Here is a 22,517-nt window from a genome sequence, read left to right as displayed (position 1 = left end):
AAATATAATGTCCTCATAATGTCCAATACATAAAAACTGTTTTTAGACGTGTTTTAGACATGTTATTTACTATAATATATATAAATATCCAACTACCGGTCGCTGGGCCACGTGAGGTTATCTGCCATCGCACTGGTATATATCCCACTCAGGGATGCTGCTATTGAAATCCAGGTTAAACTGCTGCCTTGTGAGCCAGTTGAGCTCTGAGATCCATGTTACTACCATCTTATTGTGATACCGCATAAAAAATGTCTGAGACATTGTCAATAGTAAAGAAACAAAATGACGCACAAACTCGAGAGAAAGTTGCGGAAAACTCAAAAGTTTATTTCTCCCAAGCTGCAGACTACAATTTACACTCTTCCTATTTTTTTTCAGTGTTTTGATCAAGCGATGTAGACGGGAATGGGAATAGATCATTTGATCATTTACGTAACTTCAGCTTTATCCCTTTCCTTAATTTTAGCCAACATCCAGGTCACAAATGCAGTAGTAACGTATAAAAGGGTTGTCTTTACTGCATCATTTGCAGTTTCTCTTCCAAAAAATGACTGTCCAGCTAATAGCATTACAGCAACAAGTGAAAATATGGAACACAAACCTGCTCCGCAAACAGCTAGGTTACGTTTACAGCTCGACTGGGGATCGTAAAAAGAAATAAATTGGTAGACTACAAAGACAGTGGCAGCAATAACAACGCAAATTACAAGTAGAACAGTAAAACCCCATAACGGGTTAACCATAATTCCGATTACAAGCCAGCAAAAATAATACAAAGTCAGGTTGGTCCACAGAAAGATACCAACTTTTCCCAGAGTTTCATTTTCTGGCAAGAAACGAAAGTATTTTTTTCCTACAGCTAGTCCCATTACTAAGCCTTCAACAGTTATTAACAATACGATTACGTAAGTATCAGGAGGAGCGTTCCCTTGCACTGAACATACACTGATCGCAATTAGAAGTCCAATCTCTACGGCTAATAAAATGTATGAAGTACATTTCATAGCCTTACCTAAATTTTGTTTTTTTTCTTTGTGTTGTGTTTCATCTTTTTTAGCTATGTCAAAGCCCACAAAAAAAATTAAGGCTGTCAGTGGGCCAAACAGGGCTGTAAAAGTAAACGAGCACCATAAGATTGCTCTGATGTAAGCGCTGCGTCCTGTAGCAGATATGTCTGGCTCATGACCCTGTATTAGGCACTCAGCTGTGTTCAGCGTTGGATCCTCTAGTCTTGGACTCACGGCCAGATCTTGAAGCTGTCAAAAACACATAGCACTAAATAAATGTCCGTTAAAACTATGAAATGAAATAACTGCGCTCGACAGAATGAAAAAAGCATTCTAATTTCGTGGTTACATGTCATCTGTTGGGGGTCCTGTGAACGCAAGCCAGACTCTTTCGGGCTATGTATGTACAGTAGTCACCAACGGGTCATGAAACTTTGGCCGTATTAATGGGGTGCCGGTCAAATCTCATGACTGGTCTAATTTGAGCGACGTCTTAAGAATGGCTGACTGTTAGGATCGAGAGACGCCGGTCAACGACCCATTTGGCAAATCGCTCATATTTTGCCCAAAGATACCCTTAGGTGACCTAATTCTAAAAATCATATTATAAGGTTCCAGCGAATTTTTATTTTTCAGAAATTCGCGAAAATTTGAAAGCGCGGTCAAAGTGCGGTTTTTCGTGTAATAAAATGACCGAAATAAGGTGCGAGGACGAAGCGCTGCTAAAGTCTTAAAATAAATTAAATTGACTTCAAACTTCCCACAAATGTGGAACAACCACTCTAATTTATTCCTCGTTTTAAACTAATCTCAGATATGTTGATATAGTGGTTTTCCAAACCATTTTAAAAACACCTATGAAGCGTGTGAAAAATAACGGCAAAATATAGGTCATGTTTAACAGCATAAAAATGCACCTGGTACCTCACTTTCCGATTATTTTACTTTACAGCCTTAAAATATCATTATTAGACATATACCATGCCAAGTTTCATGTTCGAACTCGTAGTATTTCCCTTTGAGAAAAACGAAAATCTATGTCAATGTGTTGGGCGCAAATGACACAACAATTATACACAAACAAGAGACAAATCAATTTCAATAGCGAAAGTAAAAGGCTATCATTAATCAATTCAATCAATTAAGCAATTCACTGCTATCAGTAGAAATATAATGTCCTCATAATGTCCAATACATAAAAACTGTTTTTAGACGTTTTCGATCTTTGTTTAATTTCCTGTCCGCCGTCATGTCTAGTTTGTCATCGCGTGTATTTCCTCAATGTCAACAACACTGTGAATGGTTCTCATAACAAACGCACAGAGGTTTCCTGGAACCTCGATGTTTTCGATTCACCAAAACGCTTTAAGTTCGTTAACACAAAATAATGGGTCAACTTGGAATGCTGTTTAGCATTAAGGACGTTAAAGGACTGTAAATTAATCGAGTTGAAATATCTTGAAGCAAATCAAAATCGCGCTCTTGTTCTAATTGCTAAACAGCCGATCTCCGTTCAAGTTCAAGAAGTCGAGAGGTTAATTCGGCAATGTATCACCGGTACAACAACAAAATCAAACCGAGGTCATCAAAAGTGTAAGTTTAAAAGTGTAGTGGAAGTTCGAAGTAAATTTCGCCTATATGAATTGGAAACAAGAAGTGAAACGGTCTGACCCGAAACAAATAAACGAAATATTAATACGACTAATTTAATCGGAAAATGTTGCAGAAAACATACCTAAAAGCCGTCGATTCCCCTCAATACCACTCCACATTGCCTTAAAGAGGCCAAGCTTTCTGCTGTAAGAATCAGGGGCCTCATGAATCTGTTTTTATTATATCGGCAACCATGCTGCGTGGCTGATATTCGAGACTCAGTAAAACTTGTCACACAACCGTACGAGCAGCCCAGTCACGCTTTCACTGCTTTCGCGAAAATGTTCAACATTTCGCAATTACAAGTTTAAAGTAGTGACAGTAGATTGAAATGCGCTTTTTAAAGCTGTCCTATCCAGGAACAATTATTTCTTGTTCTTGAATGGCTTTTAGTTATAGCTACAGTCGGGGAGGGGGGGGGGGGGAGGTACTCCCGGAAATTTCGAATATCTGTATGCCGTGGAAGATTAAGTGGTCTCTAGCTCTTAACGCCAACACGGAAACACCACATGATTCTCGAAGTATCACAGGGATCACTAAGCAAAATAATTTTGAGTTTAGCTCCGCTGAGTCAGATACCTGTTGGCGCGCATATTGCATTGACCGTGGACAGGTGGAAAAACAGTTAAACCGGAAAAGCCTGTTGCACATTGTAATTCAGCGTTGTCCAACACGCAATCGGTCTGGTTGTAATGCTAATCGTATTTGATAGAATCTCAAGTTTTCTTTCGACACATACTCACGTACTGGGGTGGTGACATACCACTAGATGAGCGTGACCGGGAGCCACGAGTCAAGTCAGTCAACTCGCAAAGCTCAACCGAGAAGAGTGATAGTGAACCACTGGTGGAAGGACTGCAGATTGTCCCTACGCCTTACCCTAATAGGCCTCTGTGTTATTCTAATGAACTGATGCTGTTACAATGATACTATTTAGCTTTATGAACATGCTAATGGTAAAGGTTTTCTTTTGCAATATAAAAAAATCATTAAGTAGTTCTTTGTGAAAAACTATTTTAAGGAAAGTAAGCTGTTCGCGAGATCTATGTTTTCAGATGTTCTAGAGTGATTAGTTTGTTAGGGCTCTGTTGCGCTGCGCTTGCGCGCAGTGTCGGAAAAAGTACGTTAGATCATCTGTTTCTAAGTTGAAAAAGGCAAATTAATCGCTGCAGCGAATTTGGAAAGGGTGACGATTCCAACCTCGTTCCCAGAGTCTCTCATCTTACCACCCTCTTGTTCCCAAATTCGCTGGGAACGAGGTTGAGACGATTCGGCCGTTAGTTTTTCCTCTAAAGGATCTCCCTCCTCTACTCCCACTCCCTCTCTACAAAAATTTGACGATCCTCCCCCCCCCCGGCAAGAGATGTTTGCTCAATACCGAAGAAGTCAAACATCGACAGTTCCTAAGAATACTTCCGGCAAGTGCAGTTGTTAGTAAAATACTTCACAAGCGCTGAGTATGGAGCTATTCCGCGCACGAATGGGAGAGGTATATCTAATCCCATGTCTTCGCACCCGCACCGTAGCATAGGCAGTTTCAGGTTCTTTAGGCCACCCTCCATCGCCAAGGCACAGGGGTCTTGCTGGTCGTATACCAAAGGATGCTGGAGCTGAACTATTTCTACAACTTCCTTTACCTGACTAAAATTGCCCTCCTCTTCAGATACCTGAACATGCATCTCATCAGGATCACTTTGGCGCAGAGCGTCACTTTGTGAGACAAAAACTAGCACCTGAAAAAGACGAATATTATAAGGGTCCCGGGCTCTGCGCATCTCTCGCGCCACCATTTCGGCGTCAAGCTTTCGGCCTGTCGTTTGACCAACGCGGGATTTTGCCATGAGATACGATTGCTGTTTGTCATTGACTGCCGTGAGAGCCCAACCCCCTTTTAAAGCAACAAGGACTTTTTGGTGACGTACTGTGGCTTTGAGTTAAGCGCCAACGCTTGCTCCAAGCAGGGTTTGTAGCACATTTTGGCTAAGTCCATAAGGGAATGTCTCTCCAGAGACTAAGTACATTTCTCCAGTGACAAGTGCCTCTCTAAAGTAGACAGCCTATGAAAGATACGAATGCAGCTGCCTTGAAGGCATTAATACACCCTGTCGTGCATGGTTACTATCCATGGAAACATCAGCAGACGCTTCCTCGGTCACACCCGTTGATACTGGCACTGATGTTAAGGTCGCAGTGTTCGTACCTCTTTACAAAATGACCTGAAGTCTCCTTCAGAGAACGAGGCTTCCAGCAGAAATAAACAAAGAGCGATGTCTGACTAAATTGCAAAAGAAACCCCTGTCCATTAGCATGTTCATAAAGCTAAATAGTATCATTGTAACAGCATCAGTTCATTAGAATAACACAGAGGCCTATTAGGGTAAGGCGTAGGGACAATCTGCAGTCCTTCCACCAGTGGTTCACTATCACTCTTCTCGGTTGAGCTTTGCGAGTTGACTGACTTGACTCGTGGCTCCCGGTCACGCTCATCTAGTGGTATGTCACCACCCCAGTACGTGAGTATGTGTCGAAAGAAAACTTGAGATTCTATCAAATACGATTAGCATTACAACCAGACCGATTGCGTGTTGGACAACGCTGAATTACAATGTGCAACAGGCTTTTCCGGTTTAACTGTTTTTCCACCTGTCCACGGTCAATGCAATATGCGCGCCAACAGGTATCTGACTCAGCGGAGCTAAACTCAAAATTATTTTGCTTAGTGATCCCTGTGATACTTCGAGAATCATGTGGTGTTTCAGTGTTGGCGTTAAGAGCTAGAGACCACTTAATCTTCCACGGCATACAGATATTCGAAATTTCCGGGAGTACCCCCCCCCCCCTCCCCGACTGTAGCTACAACTAAAAGCCATTCAAGAACAAGAAATAATTGCTCCTGGATAGGACAGCTTTAAAAAGCGCATTTCAATCTACTGTCACTACTTTAAACTTGTAATTGCGAAATGTTGAACATTTTCGCGAAAGCAGTGAAAGCGTGACTGGGCTGCTCGTACGGTTGTGTGACAAGTTTTACTGAGTCTCGAATATCAGCCACGCAGCATGGTTGCCGATATAATAAAAACAGATTCATGCGGCCCCTGATTCTTACGGCAGAAAGCTTGGCCTCTTTAAGGTAATGTGGAGTGGTATTGAGGGGAATCGACGGCTTTTAGGTATGTTTTCTGCAACATTTTCGGATTAAATTAGTCGTATTAATATTTCGTTTATTTGTTTCGGGTCAGACCGTTTCACTTCTTGTTTCCAATTTATATTGGCGAAATTTACTTCGAACTTGCCACTACACTTTTAAACTTACACTTTTGATGACCTCGGTTTGATTTTGTTGTTGTACCGGTGATACATTGCCGAATTAACCTCTCGACTTCTTGAACTTGAACGGAGATCGGCTGTTTAGCGATTAGAATAAGGGCGCGATTTTGATTTGCCTCAAGATATTTCAACTCGATTAATTTACAGTCCTTTAACGTCCTTAATGCTAAACAGCATTCCAAGTTGACCCATTATTGTGTCTTAACGAACTTAAAGCGTTTTGGTGAATCGAAAACATCGAGGTTCCAGGAAACCTCTGCGCGTTTGTTATGAGAACCATTCGCAGTGTTGTTTACATTAAGAAATACACGCGATGACAAACTAGACATGACGGCGGACAGTAAATTAAGCAAAGTTAACGCGCTATGTTTTGATCGAAAACGTCTAAAAACAGTTTTTATGTATTGGACATTATGAGGACATTATGTTTCTACTGATAGCAGTGAATTGCTTAATTGATTGAATTGATTGATTAATGATAGCCTTTTACTTTCGCTTTTGAAATTGATTTGTCTATTGTTCGTGTATAATTGTTGTGTTATTTGCGCCCAACACATAGACATAGATTTTCGTTTTTCTCAAAGGGAAATCCTGCGAGTTCGAGCATGAAACTTGGCATAGTATATGTTTAATAATGATATTTTAAGGCTGTAAAGTAAAATAATCGGAAAGTGAGGTACCAGGTGCATTTTTATGCTGTTAAACATGACCAATATTTTGCCGTTATTTTGCACACGCTTCATAGGTGTTTTTAAAATGGTTTGGAAAACCACTATATCAACATATCTGAGATTAGTTTAAAACGAGGAATAAATTAGAGTGGTTGTTCCACATTTGTGGGAAGTTTGAAGTCAATTTAATTTATTTTAAGACTTTAGCAGCGCTTCGTCCTCGCACCTTATTTCGGTCATTTTATTACACGAAAAACCGCACTTTGACCGCGCTTTCAAATTTTCGCGAATTTCTGAAAAATAAAAATTCGCTGGAACCTTATAATATGATTTTTAGAATTAGGTCACCTAAGGGTATCTTTGGGCAAAATATGAGCGATTTGCCAAATGGGTCGTTGACCGGCGTTTCTCGATCCTAACAGTCAGCCATTCTTAACAAATATATAATAATTGCAGTTCCACACAACTGTTCTTTTTAAGCTTACTGTAACTCTTCAATGGCCGATTATGTCCAAAATTAGTTTTTACACCAAATCCAAGACTTTTATTTTATATCAATTTTCCCCCAAAATAAAATATTAAAAACTTAAAAAGCGAACAAGTGACCCACAAAAATGTAAATTAAAAAACAAGTGAAAGAACCACAAACTGTGATAAGCCAACCGCAATTGTCAATCGCTGGCTCAAAACGAAGTAATCGGTAAATAAACAATGGCCACCATTTGGCCGAAAATTTGCTAGGATATTTGTCCGCGGACATTATCTGTTCCGAGAAGCGAGCAGTTCAGGCCAAGAACGAAAAACTGTGAGCTTCAAGGAACAGGCAACGTCCAAGGAGAAATATCGGAGCAAATTTTTAAAGTCAAATGGAGGCTATCGTGTTTATTATCCGCAACAAGCAGGATTTGAAAACTGGAGAATATCGCTCGTATATTCTCCAGTTTTAGCTGGGCATAGTCAGTCATGTGTCGCGTTTAGACCAATCGCGTGCGAGCGAAAATATTTGATGGATTATAATCTCGAAAATTCTCGTATCTCTCGGTTTTTTTGTTTCATTAACCTTTTTGACAATAAAGTTGACAGTTACTTGTGATAATACATTGTTCGTGGCTAGTCTTACGCAGTTCGTTTCTTCCCGGTCAAGGGACTCATGAGAGACCTTTCTGCTTGACAAACTCGTTGGGCATCGCACCCAAAGTCCCGTTCTCTAACAAAATGATGACAGCAATCTCGCCTTATATCGCATAAGGATTCCCGACCGCACAAATTCACGAGTGAAAATTGACAATAAAGTTGACAGTTACTTGCGATAATACATTGTTCGTGGCTAGTCTTACGCAGCTCGTTTCGAAACGAGCTGCGTAAGACTAGCCACGAACAATGTATTAATCTTTTTGCTCGATTAATGGTAACCTGATCTTCGATTAATCGAATTCCTGATCCAATTCTCCTATGAAAGTTTCCATTCTCGACCTGTGATTAAATTTTCAAATCTCGCATTCTTGTATAATCGTTTCCATTTCTCGTAGAGTGATTTGCTAACCTCAGACACCGATTAATGAGACTCGATGGGTGATTTTGAACTAAGTTAATTAAATCCACTTTTGTCACGTTTGGCTTGATTGACACAAGCCAAAAACGTAGTCGTTAGTTTTGAACTTCAGCACTTCAGAGTTCACGTGCTATCAAAGAGTGCACTTATGGTTTGACCGTAAAAGACTTTAAAATGATTACAACTTCAAGTAGAGATATACACTCTTTTTTTTTTATAAGAATATGTTTCATAGATATATCGAGGCTGAAATTTTCGAAATTTTAAGAATATTTTAAGAATAAACCTGAGGCTGTGATTTTGAAAAGAATATAATTTTTTGCGTTGAAAATTTGCAAATATAATACAATTATATGTTTTTAATTAACCCGTATAAAATTCTTCCTTTCTCTAAACGGCAAAACTAGCCAAAAACAACAAAAACGACTCCAGCCGTACGTATGTTTAATGCTAATAACATTTTTGCAAGAAGTTATTTGTGTGATATCAGGCTTCAATGCCTGCAGCGTGGCTCCAAAATTACTTTAACGCCATCCAAACACCAAATACATTCGAAAACAGAAATGTTATACTTTATGATATAAATATATTTACAAGAATATTTTCAGTCTAAAATTGGCAGAAAAATAAAAGAATATTCAACCTCGGCTTGAAAAACGATATTCTTATAAAAAGGAGTGTAATTACTTATCAGCTTACCTCAGCCAGTGCTCTGTCGATGACTATTTGGCGTTCTTCTTCAGATACTTTACAACAGAACGGCTCAATGGTAATATTTAATTTTCGCTTGCGAGGTGTGATTATAATCGAGCCAAGAGACAATAACTCAAGAACCTTGGCAGGGAAAGCAGCATATAGACATGACATGCTCCATGTGTATGGAACTGGTGAAGATTTTCCCGTTTGATTGAATGTATGCAAATTGACATGAACAAGAACAGATGAAGGCTTCCTTGCAGGGTACAGAGCCAGAGCAATGTTGAAGTAGTTCTTCGGCGATGCCAAAGCACTGTAGACATCTGCGTAGGTTTCAATACAGGTGGTATAGTTCACACATTCTTTGAGCACATTGGCTTTGGTGTGCTGAGCAAAATTCGTCACAATGACTTGGATCAGCAAAAGCGGAGAGAAGAACTTCTGTAAAGTGGCCAGGAACATTATGGAGGTCTCTGCAACGGTTCTGTTTTAAAGAAAGTAAATTGAGATTTCGTCTCTTCCTCTTGAATTAAGACCTCTACTTTCAGTTTGACAACACATGCAGAATGTTTAAGGCTCCATTTAATCCACTATTCTTTAGCGTACAGCCTAGTACAAGCCACCAGAATGTAACTCTAACCTAGTCTAGTTAATCATCAATAGTAATCAAGTACATATTGTAACATCCTCCCTTTTAACAAAAATGAAAAATGATAAAGTGCCAATGTCATTTGAATTCGGAATCAGTGGGTCCATAAGACAAATCTATCAGTAAGTGACTTCAAGATAAGATGATCAATAAACTATGACACTAATCACTATGACAATGGCAAGGAGAAATGTAAAGTCATGAGTTAAGTCATAAACGTAGTCCTTGAGGTATGTTGGGCTCTTTCTGACTCGTTCCGACCTCCGACACTGTTCCGGGGCGGTCACCAATCCAGGGTGTGACTGATGGGCGATATTGCTCTGGTAGGGGGTAATCGTTGTAGTTCTAGTCGCGTCCTCGCCTGCGCTTGTTATATTCGGTTCTGGTTCTGTGATGATCGGTTCAGCCGGCGGTTCAGACGTTTTTTGCAGATGCTACCAATTTGTGCGCGGGAGACTGCTCCATCGTCCGTCTCAACGGCGTACGACCGCTCGTCAAGCCATGCAGTAATTTGGGCTTTGCGACTTATCGCCAAGCTTGAATGGCTTCATTCTCACGACGTCACCTTCAGAGAGGCTGGGTAGGTTCTTTGCTAACCTGTTGTAGTGTTTGGCCTGGGCACGTTGGCGTTGTCGCAGCTCTTTCTTCTCACTTTCCAGGTTTATGGTCCTGGGCATTAGTAGGCCCTGAGTTGTAGGAAGGTGTGTGTTGGTTCTTCAAATTCCTTTTGAAGACCAGCCCATCTTGTACGGTCAGCTCGTCGCTCATGCTGAAGTAGGGGTGCGTCAATGCCGGCGCATCTTTCTTGTCTTCAGGCCATCCTAAGAGAATATTCTTTGATAACTCTCTCAGAGACTGGTCCTTCCGCGTTTTTGGTCTTATTCTGTCTAAACGCTGTTCAAATATGGCCAGATAACGGACCATGCTGACTGATTCTAAGTCGTCTACTTCTTTGCCTTTGTAGGGCAGGTAAACCCGTGGTAACATTTCGGCCAAGTGCATGTTCTTGCCATGCTCATAGTAAGAAGAAATCATATTTTTGGAGGCGTCGAGCTGCTCAAGCGCGTGGTTTCAGCGGAATCGCTTCCAGTGGCATGTGGTCACTTTCGATGTGCATATTTCGACCATATGTGTACTGGTTGAAACGTTCAAGGGCGAAGACCATCGCCGACATCTCCTTCTCTATTTGATCGTACCGGGTTTCCGTATCGGTGAGGGCACGACTCGCGTACTGTATGGGCTTATCGTTCTGAAGTATCGCTGCGCCAAGGCCACTAATGATCTGGCTCGCGTCACATTGCATGGTGAGGTCCTGTGAAGGGTCATAGTAACACACAACAGGTGCCTCTGTTATTAGCCGCTGCACATTTGCGAATGCCTGGTCTTGTTCACAGGATATCCTTCCGAGTCAGGCGACGAATCGGGCGCATGACTTCAGGCAGCTTTGGAAGGAACTTGGAGAGATAATTGACAAATTCGTTGACGCGCTGAATGCCCTCGACGTTTTGTGGCTTAGGCATCTTCGTGATTGCCTCTACTTTAGCCAGATCGGGTTTCAAGCCCTTGTTCGTCAGAAGATGTCCCATGAAATTTACTTCGCTCATCCTCAGCTTCATCTTGACTGGGTTAAGGACAATGCCGCGATCCTTGCACCTTTGAAGGAGATCTTGTAGACTCCTGTCATGGTTTGCGGTTGCTTCTTCATCGGTCTCTCCAGTGTCACAGGCGAGGATGTCGTCCGCGGTGCACAGAACACCAGATAGGTTTTTTGGCGCGTGAGTCAGGCGCTTCTGGGATATCTCGGATGAGGTGGAGAGACCGAAGGGCAAACGAATCCATCTGTACCTTCCATAGGGGGTTGGAAAAGTCGCGAGTACGTTCGGTTCAGGGGCGAGGACACAGTGCAAGTATCCCAACTTGAGGTGAACTGTCAACAATACTCTTGCTTTTGAAAGTTCCTGGAGCATGTCCTCTAGTACATGGAGCTCATACCTTTCTCTCTTCAGGGGGCCTCTTCAGGGCGGTGTTAAGCGGCCTAGGATTGATAGAGATTCCCAGCACTCCGGATTTCTTCACAGCCACAGCAAGACTACCAACCCATGGAGTGGGCTCATTGATTAGAGCAATGACCTCCAACTGCTGTGGTCTATCCAACTCTTCCTTTAGTTTACTTTTGAGTGACACTGGGACACTAACTCCCTTTAAAACACTTCTTGGTAGCTTGCTACTATATCATGTGGTTCAGGTGGTTCTGTGATCTTGAAGTTTTGTGTGTTGATAGTAATTTGAGCCATCTGTTGAACCGCTTTTGGTTTTACTAGTGGCGTCAGTTGTCTGTCGACGACAAGGAATTCCATAGAGAATTTTTCTCTTTGGATTGTGGAGAATAAATCGATAGGAACCCAGTGGCTTTTGTGCTGTTTCATTCCACATTTCAAGCGTCTTCGTGGTGGGCGCGATCTTCGTGTCAGCTACAAACTTGACGGCAATGACATTCACCGAGGGGCCGCTGTCTACTTGAAACTTTACTGCTTTCCTGTCAACAACAATTCCAGCGTAGATTACTTTTGGGTAAATGTTCTTGCGTGACGGCGTGTATCATTTATGCTTGTAATGTACTCTACTCATCCCTCAGGCTGTAAACGTTTCTAGTCGGTGCTGTGCAGGTTGTTCTGAAATGATTTCTGCCACCGAACTTTGTACATTTTAAATGAAGAAGCCTTCTCAAGTCTAATTACTCAGAAAATAAATTTTCTAAGTTCCCCAACGGAGTCGAACCCATGACCTTCCAGAATACCTTTTTGGACGCTCTAACCTCTGAGCTATGGAGGACTCATGGCGAGTACGGTCGTAAACTAGATTCTTATATTTTTCTCCCCACGCTGGGCACTTTCCTTTTTCGAAAGGATGTACTTTGCCACAGAATTTGCATGTTTTCAGTTTCCCCGCGCGGCGTGTTCTTTGACTTCTCGTAGCGGCGGATTGATGGCGGATGTTTATCTTTCTTAGTTCTGGGCGCCAGAGATCCTTTTCAATTGCAAATTCGTCGTTTCAGATCTCTTGCAAAGATCGATACACTTCGACAGAGTAAGATTCCGTTTTTGTAGAAGCCATTTGCGTACGCAGGGATCTTGGACGCCGAGAACGATCCTGTCACGAATGATCGAATCACGCATGCAGTCACAAAAATTAGATGTTTTCGCCAGTGTGCGAAGGACGGTGACATACACATCAATGCTTTCGTTTTCCTGTTGATTTCTGGAGTTGAAAGTGTACCTTTCGAAGGTTTCGTTCAGCTCTGCTATGGGGAATTCCTCGAAATTTTGTATTGTCTTCGTCAGGTCATTTTTGTCGTCTGGACTGCCGAGTTGAAAGCGGTTGTAGATCTTCAACGCATCGACACCGATCCAGTAGAGAAACAATACGACTCCCGGTTTTCGCCCGTGGCTCAAAAACGTCCTAACTTTACTGTACTGCCGTGAAAACGCAACAGAGGTAATTCTTGTATCTGCTTATACAGACCCTCTCTTTGACACCCGAAAACTGTGAATTAAAAACAATCTCTTACCTGACTATAAATGCCTAAATCAAGGGGGAAATGTTGCTGTATGTGATTGCGGTACCAGGAATTCGACACAACGGAAGCCACAGACGGAGTCGGCCTCACAGCCATCCCAAAGTTCAGTGAAGCACAGGTGGCCCATAAATGATGTGCGTTCTTGTGAAAAAAATCTACTTTTAAATTCAAAACAAACGAGATGACACCTAAATCACTTCCTTGGTTTGTCTTTCTGGCTCGTAAAGGTGATTTATCCTGATTTGAACCCAACGATAAACCCTTCACTGTGAAGCTAAGTGAGGCCTACTGGGTCCAATGTTTTTGCGAGTACACAGAAAGTTATGTACGGGGAGGTTCCCCCGAAGTCCAACCACTCATCCTTTGGGTGTCAAAATTGTGGTCGTATTTAAAAAAAAAGGGGTTTGTCGGGTTCTTCACAAATGACCGGCAAAGCGATTTCTTCGGGCCAAAAACGAGGTGGTGGTAGGGTGAGTTCCTATTGTATCTCTGCTTGAAAATGGCATCGGGTGAGTTTATCCGGGTGGGGTCTGGTGAGGAAAGATTAGAGGAATAAAATTAAGACTGAAACAGAGTTCTTGTACTCAAGCTGCCAAAAGTAAATAAGCTTACCTAACATCAAGGTAAAGGATATTGCTTTTCACTGTTGTGGGGCCGGAGAGATGAATGCTTGAGTTTATTCGCGACATCGATGTTATGCAACATGGGTCAGATCTCGAGTGACTGAAGCTAACCGGCCAGCGGGTGCGAGAAATATTGCGTTAACATGTGACGTTATCATTTTCCAAAATAAAAAATTACCGATCCTTTTGAAGTTCTAGTTTCATCACATGTAAGACCCTCTAATAACTTGACGTTTTGCAACGTTTAAGCCCTACAGGGTTCCTCATTTTGTAATAGAGCACGTTTGAATTTCTAAGTCTATGCGTTGCCTCATGAATGGAGGCCCGACAAAGCTCTCGAATAGGTCAAAAGATGAGTTATTGCCCAAGTTTTTGCTAAATTAACAGTTCTTGCTCAAGAATTAATTTTACTGATTTTTAAGTATTAATTTTAATTTGTCAGAGCTCTAGAGTCATAACTTTCCGTTTCGATGGCACAACTCAAGATGAAGATGTTTCTGTTGTGCGCCTCGGAAGGGCACCAACATGGCGTCCCCATACAAAGCTCGAATGAATAACCGCACAGACCTAGATCTTGGCGAGGTTGTTTATATATCAATCATCCTTCATATCCCAGCTTCTTGACCTAATTTGTTGACTGGTTACGATTTTTACTGAAATTTCAGCCCAGAAAAATTGCGTCTAGGGGAAAAACTTAATATTTTTTTAGTATAACACCACCTGTGATTTTTCTCACGCTGATTTTGACCTTAACGAGTATAGAGGTGGTATTTCTACTGGCTGGCTTATACTGTTTATACAGGCGGTGTTTATGATCTCTTTGTAGCAGTGCATTTCGCTACTTTTAATCTGTCTTCCTGTTGAATAAAATGTCGGATTCAAAGCAGGAGTCCATAAATTGCTCAAACAGGAAGAAGACTGACTAATCAGTGCAAACTGGTGAAGCACAATAATCAGCGGTAAGCTTCCGTCGATCTCGTCTCTTTCACTAGCAGAATAGGCCATTTCCGAGTGGCTTTTGCGCGCCTCCGTGTCAAAACGAGTCCTCGTGTGAAATCCTTTATATGAAAATCTGCTTCCCCGACAGGTTTTTTTTTTTCATGGAAATTAAACTCACTTTCCATGAAAGGTTTTAGACGACGAATCGTTTTGAAACAGAGGCACAGAGTAACTCTAAAATGGCCTTACCCGTATATTCGTATTCTAGGTATTGACCTGGAACTAACTCACAAGGGAGGCTAATGCGGTGAAATATAACCGGTCGTGACGAGCGTTGGCCTTTGTTCCACTTCTCACGTCAATACCTTTGAACAAAATTGGCATCGCTTATACTCAAGTTCTGCAGGAGGAAAAGATCTTTTCAGTGATACCCAGATTAGAGTGATTGGGTCAATCGAGCCTGAAATACGCACGAAAATGCTTAAAATTAGTATGAAAATCTGGGAGCCGGTCAACAACTGCAGCAAAAAGATAAGAAAAGGCGAAAAAGGAAAGGGGAAAAAAAATTCAAAATTTTAATTTGTGCGCATAATATCCCCGAGCAAACAATGTGTGTGTGTTTTTCCCAAAATGCGCCAGTTGTCAACGGGTTTTCATTTGCATTTGAAAGAATTCCCACATTAGCCTCATTTGCAAACCAGTTCCTGTCCAATTACTGAGAATACAAGTGTTTTCTTCATCACATGATAGAGTTTGATTTACAAAACTAAGAGTTAATCCCAACCCACCACTGTTGCCGAACACTTTCTTTCTCATCCTCATCACTGTTACACTGACATGCATGTAATCCCTCTCGAACTTATCCACTCCTCACGTGATTCAATCAGAAAAGCCATAGAGTCCTCTTTAATAGATTTAGCGGTGTCATTGAAACCCCACGGTATGAATAGACGTTATCAATCGTAACCTAAGTAAACCCGTTTTATCTTACTCTATTTAGTTTGTTTTGTTCGTCATTTCCGCCACTCCTTTTAGTTTCGACATACGTGTTACGACAGCTACCACCATATAATATTGTAATTTCATTTTTATAATTTAGTATCATCTAAACCTGAAGAAGGCTGATCTGTTCAGCCGAAATATAGTTTTAAATACACCAGGTTGTGTCAGCCTTGCAATAGTCTTGGACTTGTCATCGTTTTACTTTTCAAGTTTGGCTGATTAGATCTCCTGTGAGATTCAACGTTCAATCAAGCAGGATCTTCGTTCACGGCTTTGCAGTTTGTTTAGTTTGATTTACAGCTTCTGGCTACTTTCGCGGATTCTGCATTTAGCGCTGTCTGGAGTTTTCGAAATTTGAAGCAACTGGCAACTCGAAGGTTGTACTGATGTTAGTGTAAGTTTTTAATAATTATTTTTGGTTGTTATCGTTTTGGAGATCGAGCCTAAAAACGGAAAGACGATTACTTTTTTAGTATTATTTCCTTGAGTACGCCCTAAAAGATACTTTGACGCTTAAAATAATGGCGTTTCATCATGAACACCCCAAGTAAATCAGAATCCTTCAGCTTATTAGTCTGCAGTTCCCTCTCGGTAGTTGGGGAGAAAACAGGGCGAGCGACCGAGAGCCTGGAACAGGTTATCAGTAAGCAAGACGTTGAGTATCCATGCCCGATTTATATGGGAGCCCTCCCGGAGGGTTTCACTCATGTTTGGTTGCGGTTAGCATTCATTTGTTGGAAAGGACAGCGTTTAATATTGTATCTGGCCTTTCCAAAAAATAATTTAATTACGCTAATCGCAAGTAAACATGAATGGAACTAACTACCATAAGCATTTAGCGTTCAGGAAAATACCCCTGGCACCGACATAATCAATTGAACCCAATCAAACTGAAAGTTTCAAAAGTTTCAGATGATGTACATACATTTTACCAAAATCTGAGTTACCATCGCAACTTAATGATGTCATACCCCATTTTACATGAGACTGAATACGACAATGATTGACAAATATGGAAACATGTTTTCAAAAACTTTGAGAGCGTTTCGAGAAAATTGCAGGTGACGTTTCGAGGTATCAAAATATATCAAAAACAAAAGTATTTTAAAATGATACTGAAAACATTGCCCACTATACTTGACTGAATGACCTAAGTGAATCTTAAAACCTCTAATTACCTTGAATGAAATCCGACTGATTTTCAGAAACATTGGTTTGAATATCAACTGATTCGGGGTGTTATTTTCTTGCTTTTTAAATTAAAAAACTGTCCCTACAATTATAAACTTGGTAGGAAATAAATAAAACACGTGTTACTGCTAATTTCTCATGAGATCAATCAATATTCAATGCAATCACTGAGCAAGGGCGTAGCTAGAGGGGGGTTCCTTGGGTGCACGTGACCCCCCCTTTTGTGAGCCTTTTTTGGGCAAACAACCTACAACAGGTGGCGAGAACGCCATGAAGTCGACATGGCAATCTGGTGAGTACCCTCACTTTGACACAGTGTGACCTCCCTTTGAAAAATCCTGCCTACGCCCCTGCTGAGTTTCAAATTTATTGAAAATATTAAGACAGCTAATTTTCAGCTGGTCTCCTCCACAGCCGTGTTTTGGGATGTCACGTAACGCTTCCCCCAAAGAAACTGCTGCTCACATCCGAACCACATTCTTTTCCTTTTGTGTTTGTGGTTTGTTTGCGCTCTGTTGAACAGACCAATCACATAATAGCAAAGTGTGAATGACGTAAGCTTTAGCGCGAAAAGGTCTGCGGCGCGAGGGATTTCTGGCTTTTCTTTAACGCCGCACGTCGCCAAAAGTAGGCGTTGTTCGCAGGCTACGATCATGACGGACTGAAAAAATGTCATTGAAAGCCCTAAGTACAAGTGCTTCGTGTGCTCATCGCTATGTTCAGCTAATGAGAGAACATATATTTTCTGGAAATGTCGTATTGTAAGCGTCAATCAAAGGCTAAAGGCTTCCTACAGATTGTAATCAGGATGAAAGAGCGGCATTCAGAGCTCGCTGTCAACAAATCGAGCGAAGCTACTTGATTTCCTGGTTCCTTTATTAAGTTGAAATAGATATCGTCCTTCTCAACAATAATTTTTTGAGTTGAAAGCTTCTATTAAGAGTCTTCAGCTACATAGAAAGCTCGTTCAAGCGTCGCCGGTATTTTTCGGCGTCCCTAAACAAAAGCCGGAAATCTGTATGTTCATTTGTGACATCTCCCAAAACGGGATAAAAAGATAAAAAACATTCTCTGATTGGACAAGTTTCAAAGGGCGAATTTGGTGCGAAAACGTTCTTGAAAATGGAACGGAAGCGGTGATTGGCTAATTTCGTGAAAGGAATGTTGTTCGGATGTGAGCAGCCGTTTCTTTGGGGGAGTGTTGCGTGACATTCCAAAAAACGGCTGCGGAGGAGACTAATTTTCAGCCTAAACTCAGGAAAATTTTGCGTCTATTTTCACGCTTGTGGTTTCTTGTCCTCATTATGATTTTCCACATTTTCTTGAATCACAATGCCATTCAGTGAGGGTTTTTTAAAACATTTGACGATAAAAATAAACGGTAAAAGTTAACGACGTTTCGACCGCTCTTCGGTCATTATCAAGCAAGATGTAAGAAGTAAAATTTGCATAGATATATATAGCTACAAAGAGGTAAGAATGTGTGAAAATTATTAATGAAGTAAAAATATGTAAAAGGTATGTAAAAGAATTAACAGAGTAGTGCTTAAAACAATAAAAAACATATAAGATTATTTAAAACTTTCGCACGAATAGAGTCAGATTGTACATTGAGACTTGGTCTCAGTTCGTGAATAAAAAACATTTCGAAAATAAGACAGTCAAACTTGGTTGTACATTTCTTTAAAATCCAAAAGTTATTAGTAAGATCTTTAGGGGCAAAGAATGTTCCTCGCGAAAATGTTTTCCAATTGATGACGATGGGTTTTTGTACTGTGCTCATCGACGCGTTGGTGCAAGTGCCGGCGCGTAAAACCAACATAACCTGCATCGCACAGGTCACATTTAAAATGGTACACAAGGGACTGTTGGTTAACGACTGGCGGCTTGACTTCACGTGATTTCAGGTCTCGCTCAATCTTGTGGCTGATGAAAACAGGTTGGATGGTGGTGTTTGTTTTCGTGCTAAGATCTTTCAGTTGCGTGCGAAGAAAATCAGCTGAAGCTTGGTCTTTGAATGGTAGGACAATCCGAACGGGCTCTGGACTGTTGTTGTCAGTCGGTGAAGGAACAGGTTGCTCAGAAACTTTGATGGCAATGAAGCGTGTTATGGTTGAATTAATTAAGTCATCTGGGTATTCAAGACGGGAGAACAACAACTTGAGACGATCGCATTCTTCGGAGAAGTAGGTCCAGTTAGAAGAAAGTCGAAACGCACAATCCAGCATAGTTTTTAGTAGGCCGCGTTTATAACGATCGTCAACATGACTCTTGTAGTGTAACAAGAGACCAGAGTTTGTGGGCTTCACATAAACCTTTGTCTCAACGTGGTTGGATTTGTTGAGCAATTGCGTTCCAAGGAAAGGAAGCATGCGGTCATTTTCTATCTCCATTGTGAACTTAATAGAGGAGTGGCAATCGTTCAGAGTCTCCAGGAAGTTTTGGCTGATGCTTGGTTAGGCATGATGGTCAGTGTGTCGTCGACATACCTTCTGTAGTAGCTGGGCATCTTTCCTTCACGATCCAGGGTTTCCTCAATGCTACACATAAAGACATTGGCGAGCAGGGGTCCAAGCGGGGAGCCCATGGCGACACCGTCGGTCTGTTCATAAAGTTGACCGTTAAACAGGAAAAGTTGATCTTTTGTTGCCCCTTCTAGGAGATGGATTAGGTCCTGTTTGCTGAGATTAAGGTGGTACGTTTGATTAAACCAGTCATTAGCAAATGCTTTGTCAGCAAGGATGTGTATTGTTTCTTCAAGGGGTACATTGGTGAACAATGAGGAAACATCATAGGAGACCAAAACGTCACCGTCTTTGAGTGTCAATGAATGGACTTCGTTCACAAATTCGAAGGTATCGGTTATCGTGTAATGATTAATAGCAAGCGGTTTAAGCCTGTCATCTAACCATTTCGCCAGCGCATAATTGTAAGTCTGTGTAGCTGACAAGATAGGTCGCATAGCTAGCTTTTCCTTGTGTGTTTTGGGTAAACCGTAAAGGTGAGCTAACCTTGAACCAGACGGACAGAGTCTGCAATCTCAGTAGGGAGAATTCGACGAACAAGTGAATCTAAGTCCTTCTCCTTTTGTAGGAGAGGGTGATAGTGCTTGGGTGGTCTTCTTCTGCTTTTTGGTCTCATCGGGTCGACCGGTTGGTGTAACATCAAATTCTTGGCAAAGACGAAGGAATTCGATGGAACCATTACAGTTAATCTGCTTTTTGCTGCACTGTTAATCTGTTAATCTGCTTTTTGCTGCATTGTGATAACTAAACCTGACAAAGGATCTGGTGTTGCTGTTATGGACAAGGACGAATACTTGCGCTTACTAGCTGAAGCTTCCATAAACGATCTCACCAAATTTAGATCGGTCGACCCGATGAGACCAAAAAGCAGAGGAGGACCAACCAAGCACTATCACCCTCTCCTACAAAAGGAGAAGGACTTAGATTCACTTGTTCGTCGAATTCTCCCTACTGAGATTGCAGACTCTGTCCGTCTGGTTCAAGGTTAGCTCACCTTTACGGTTTACCCAAAACACACAAGGAAAAGCTAGCTATGCGACCTATCTTGTCAGCTACACAGACTTACAATTATGCGCTGGCGAAATGGTTAGATGACAGGCTTAAACCGCTTGCTATTAATCATTACACGATAACCGATACCTTCGAATTTGTGAACGAAGTCCATTCATTGACACTCAAAGACGGTGACGTTTTGGTCTCCTATGATGTTTCCTCATTGTTCACCAATGTACCCCTTGAAGAAACAATACACATCCTTGCTGACAAAGCATTTGCTAATGACTGGTTTAATCAAACGTACCACCTTAATCTCAGCAAACAGGACCTAATCCATCTCCTAGAAGGGGCAACAAAAGATCAACTTTTCCTGTTTAACGGTCAACTTTATGAACAGACCGACGGTGTCGCCATGGGCTCCCCGCTTGGACCCCTGCTCGCCAATGTCTTTATGTGTAGCATTGAGGAAACCCTGGATCGTGAAGGAAAGATGCCCAGCTACTACAGAAGGTATGTCGACGACACACTGACCATCATGCCTAACCAAGCATCAGCCAAAACTTCCTGGAGACTCTGAACGATTGCCACTCCTCTATTAAGTTCACAATGGAGATAGAAAATGACCGCATGCTTCCTTTCCTTGGAACGCAATTGCTCAACAAATCCAACCACGTTGAGACAAAGGTTTATGTGAAGCCCACAAACTCTGGTCTCTTGTTACACTACAAGAGTCATGTTGACGATCGTTATAAACGCGGCCTACTAAAAACTATGCTGGATTGTGCGTTTCGACTTTCTTCTAACTGGACCTACTTCTCCGAAGAATGCGATCGTCTCAAGTTGTTGTTCTCCCGTCTTGAATACCCAGATGACTTAATTAATTCAACCATAACACGCTTCATTGCCATCAAAGTTTCTGAGCAACCTGTTCCTTCACCGACTGACAACAACAGTCCAGAGCCCGTTCGGATTGTCCTACCATTCAAAGACCAAGCTTCAGCTGATTTTCTTCGCACGCAACTGAAAGATCTTAGCACGAAAACAAACACCACCATCCAACCTGTTTTCATCAGCCACAAGATTGAGCGAGACCTGAAATCACGTGAAGTCAAGCCGCCAGTCGTTAACCAACAGTCCCTTGTGTACCATTTTAAATGTGACCTGTGCGATGCAGGTTATGTTGGTTTTACGCGCCGGCACTTGCACCAACGCGTCGATGAGCACAGTACAAAAACCCATCGTCATCAATTGGAAAACATTTTCGCGAGGAACATTCTTTGCCCCTAAAGATCTTACTAATAACTTTTGGATTTTAAAGAAATGTACAACCAAGTTTGACTGTCTCATTTTCGAAATGTTTTTTATTCACGAACTGAGACCAAGTCTCAATGTACAATCTGACTCTATTCGTGCGAAAGTTTTAAATAATCTTATATGTTTTTTATTGTTTTAAGCACTACTCTGTTAATTCTTTTACATACCTTTTACATATTTTTACTTCATTAATAATTTTCACACATTCTTACCTCTTTGTAGCTATATATATCTATGCAAATTTTACTTCTTACATCTTGCTTGATAATGACCGAAGAGCGGTCGAAACGTTGCAAACTTTTACCGTTTATTTTTATTGTCACAATGTCATTCCACATTAATTTTCTGAATATCATGAATTCGTAAAGCATGTGATTCCCGAATGTGATTGCTTTTCGACGATTTTCCGGGAGCATGCTAAAATCTGCCAATCTAGCATTCCAATAACAAAAATTATTAATTATTTATTCACACTTTCACTAATCTTGTGCTAACCCAGCCATGCTGAGGGTAGGCAGTGAGCACAAGCGGGAAAATAGCTGTGCTTAACTCAAAGAGGATCAAAAAGGGCATCCAGTAGTCAAGAGTGATTTACTGCTTATCAAAATGCTTACTGTTTACTCTCAGAATCGTCGTGTTACTGCTATCTGATAGCGACTTAGTTCTTGGTAAAATGTACCTTATCTGAAACTTTCATTCTTTGGTTTACTCCAGCAATGTTTGATTTTCTTTTTGATTGATTGTTATGATCTTAAGGGGCTCAAAGTTGAGAGGGATTGTCACTAATTAAAG

At 41.3% G+C, this 22,517-nt stretch overlaps 2 protein-coding genes and 2 pseudogenes across 2 annotated transcripts in view; 2 read left to right on the top strand and 2 right to left on the bottom strand.

Moving 5' to 3' along the window:
• Positions 1 to 22,517, top strand: part of LOC145486297 (uncharacterized) — a 47,309-nt gene that overhangs the window by 16,670 nt on the left and 8,122 nt on the right. The window lies entirely within an intron of this gene.
• Positions 337 to 14,091, bottom strand: LOC145486208 (uncharacterized). The gene is made up of 3 exons (XM_081464824.1): positions 13,127 to 14,091; positions 8,913 to 9,393; positions 337 to 1,259 (listed from the first exon to the last, which is right to left on the bottom strand). Exons 2-3 carry the CDS (start codon positions 9,369 to 9,371, stop codon positions 432 to 434), a joined length of 1,287 nt encoding a protein of 428 aa, XP_081320950.1. The 5' UTR covers positions 9,372 to 9,393; positions 13,127 to 14,091; the 3' UTR covers positions 337 to 431.
• On the bottom strand, positions 18,588 to 19,628 carry LOC145486192 (uncharacterized; annotated as a pseudogene).
• On the top strand, positions 20,192 to 21,698 carry LOC145460112 (uncharacterized; annotated as a pseudogene).

The sequence above is a fragment of the Orbicella franksi genome, chromosome 1 (genome assembly GCF_964199315.1).
Source record: "Orbicella franksi chromosome 1, jaOrbFran1.1, whole genome shotgun sequence".
NCBI classification, from domain to species: Eukaryota; Metazoa; Cnidaria; class Anthozoa; order Scleractinia; family Merulinidae; genus Orbicella; species Orbicella franksi.
The sequence above is the reverse complement of the archived record's forward strand: the minus strand, read 5'-3'. Positions and strand labels throughout refer to the sequence as shown.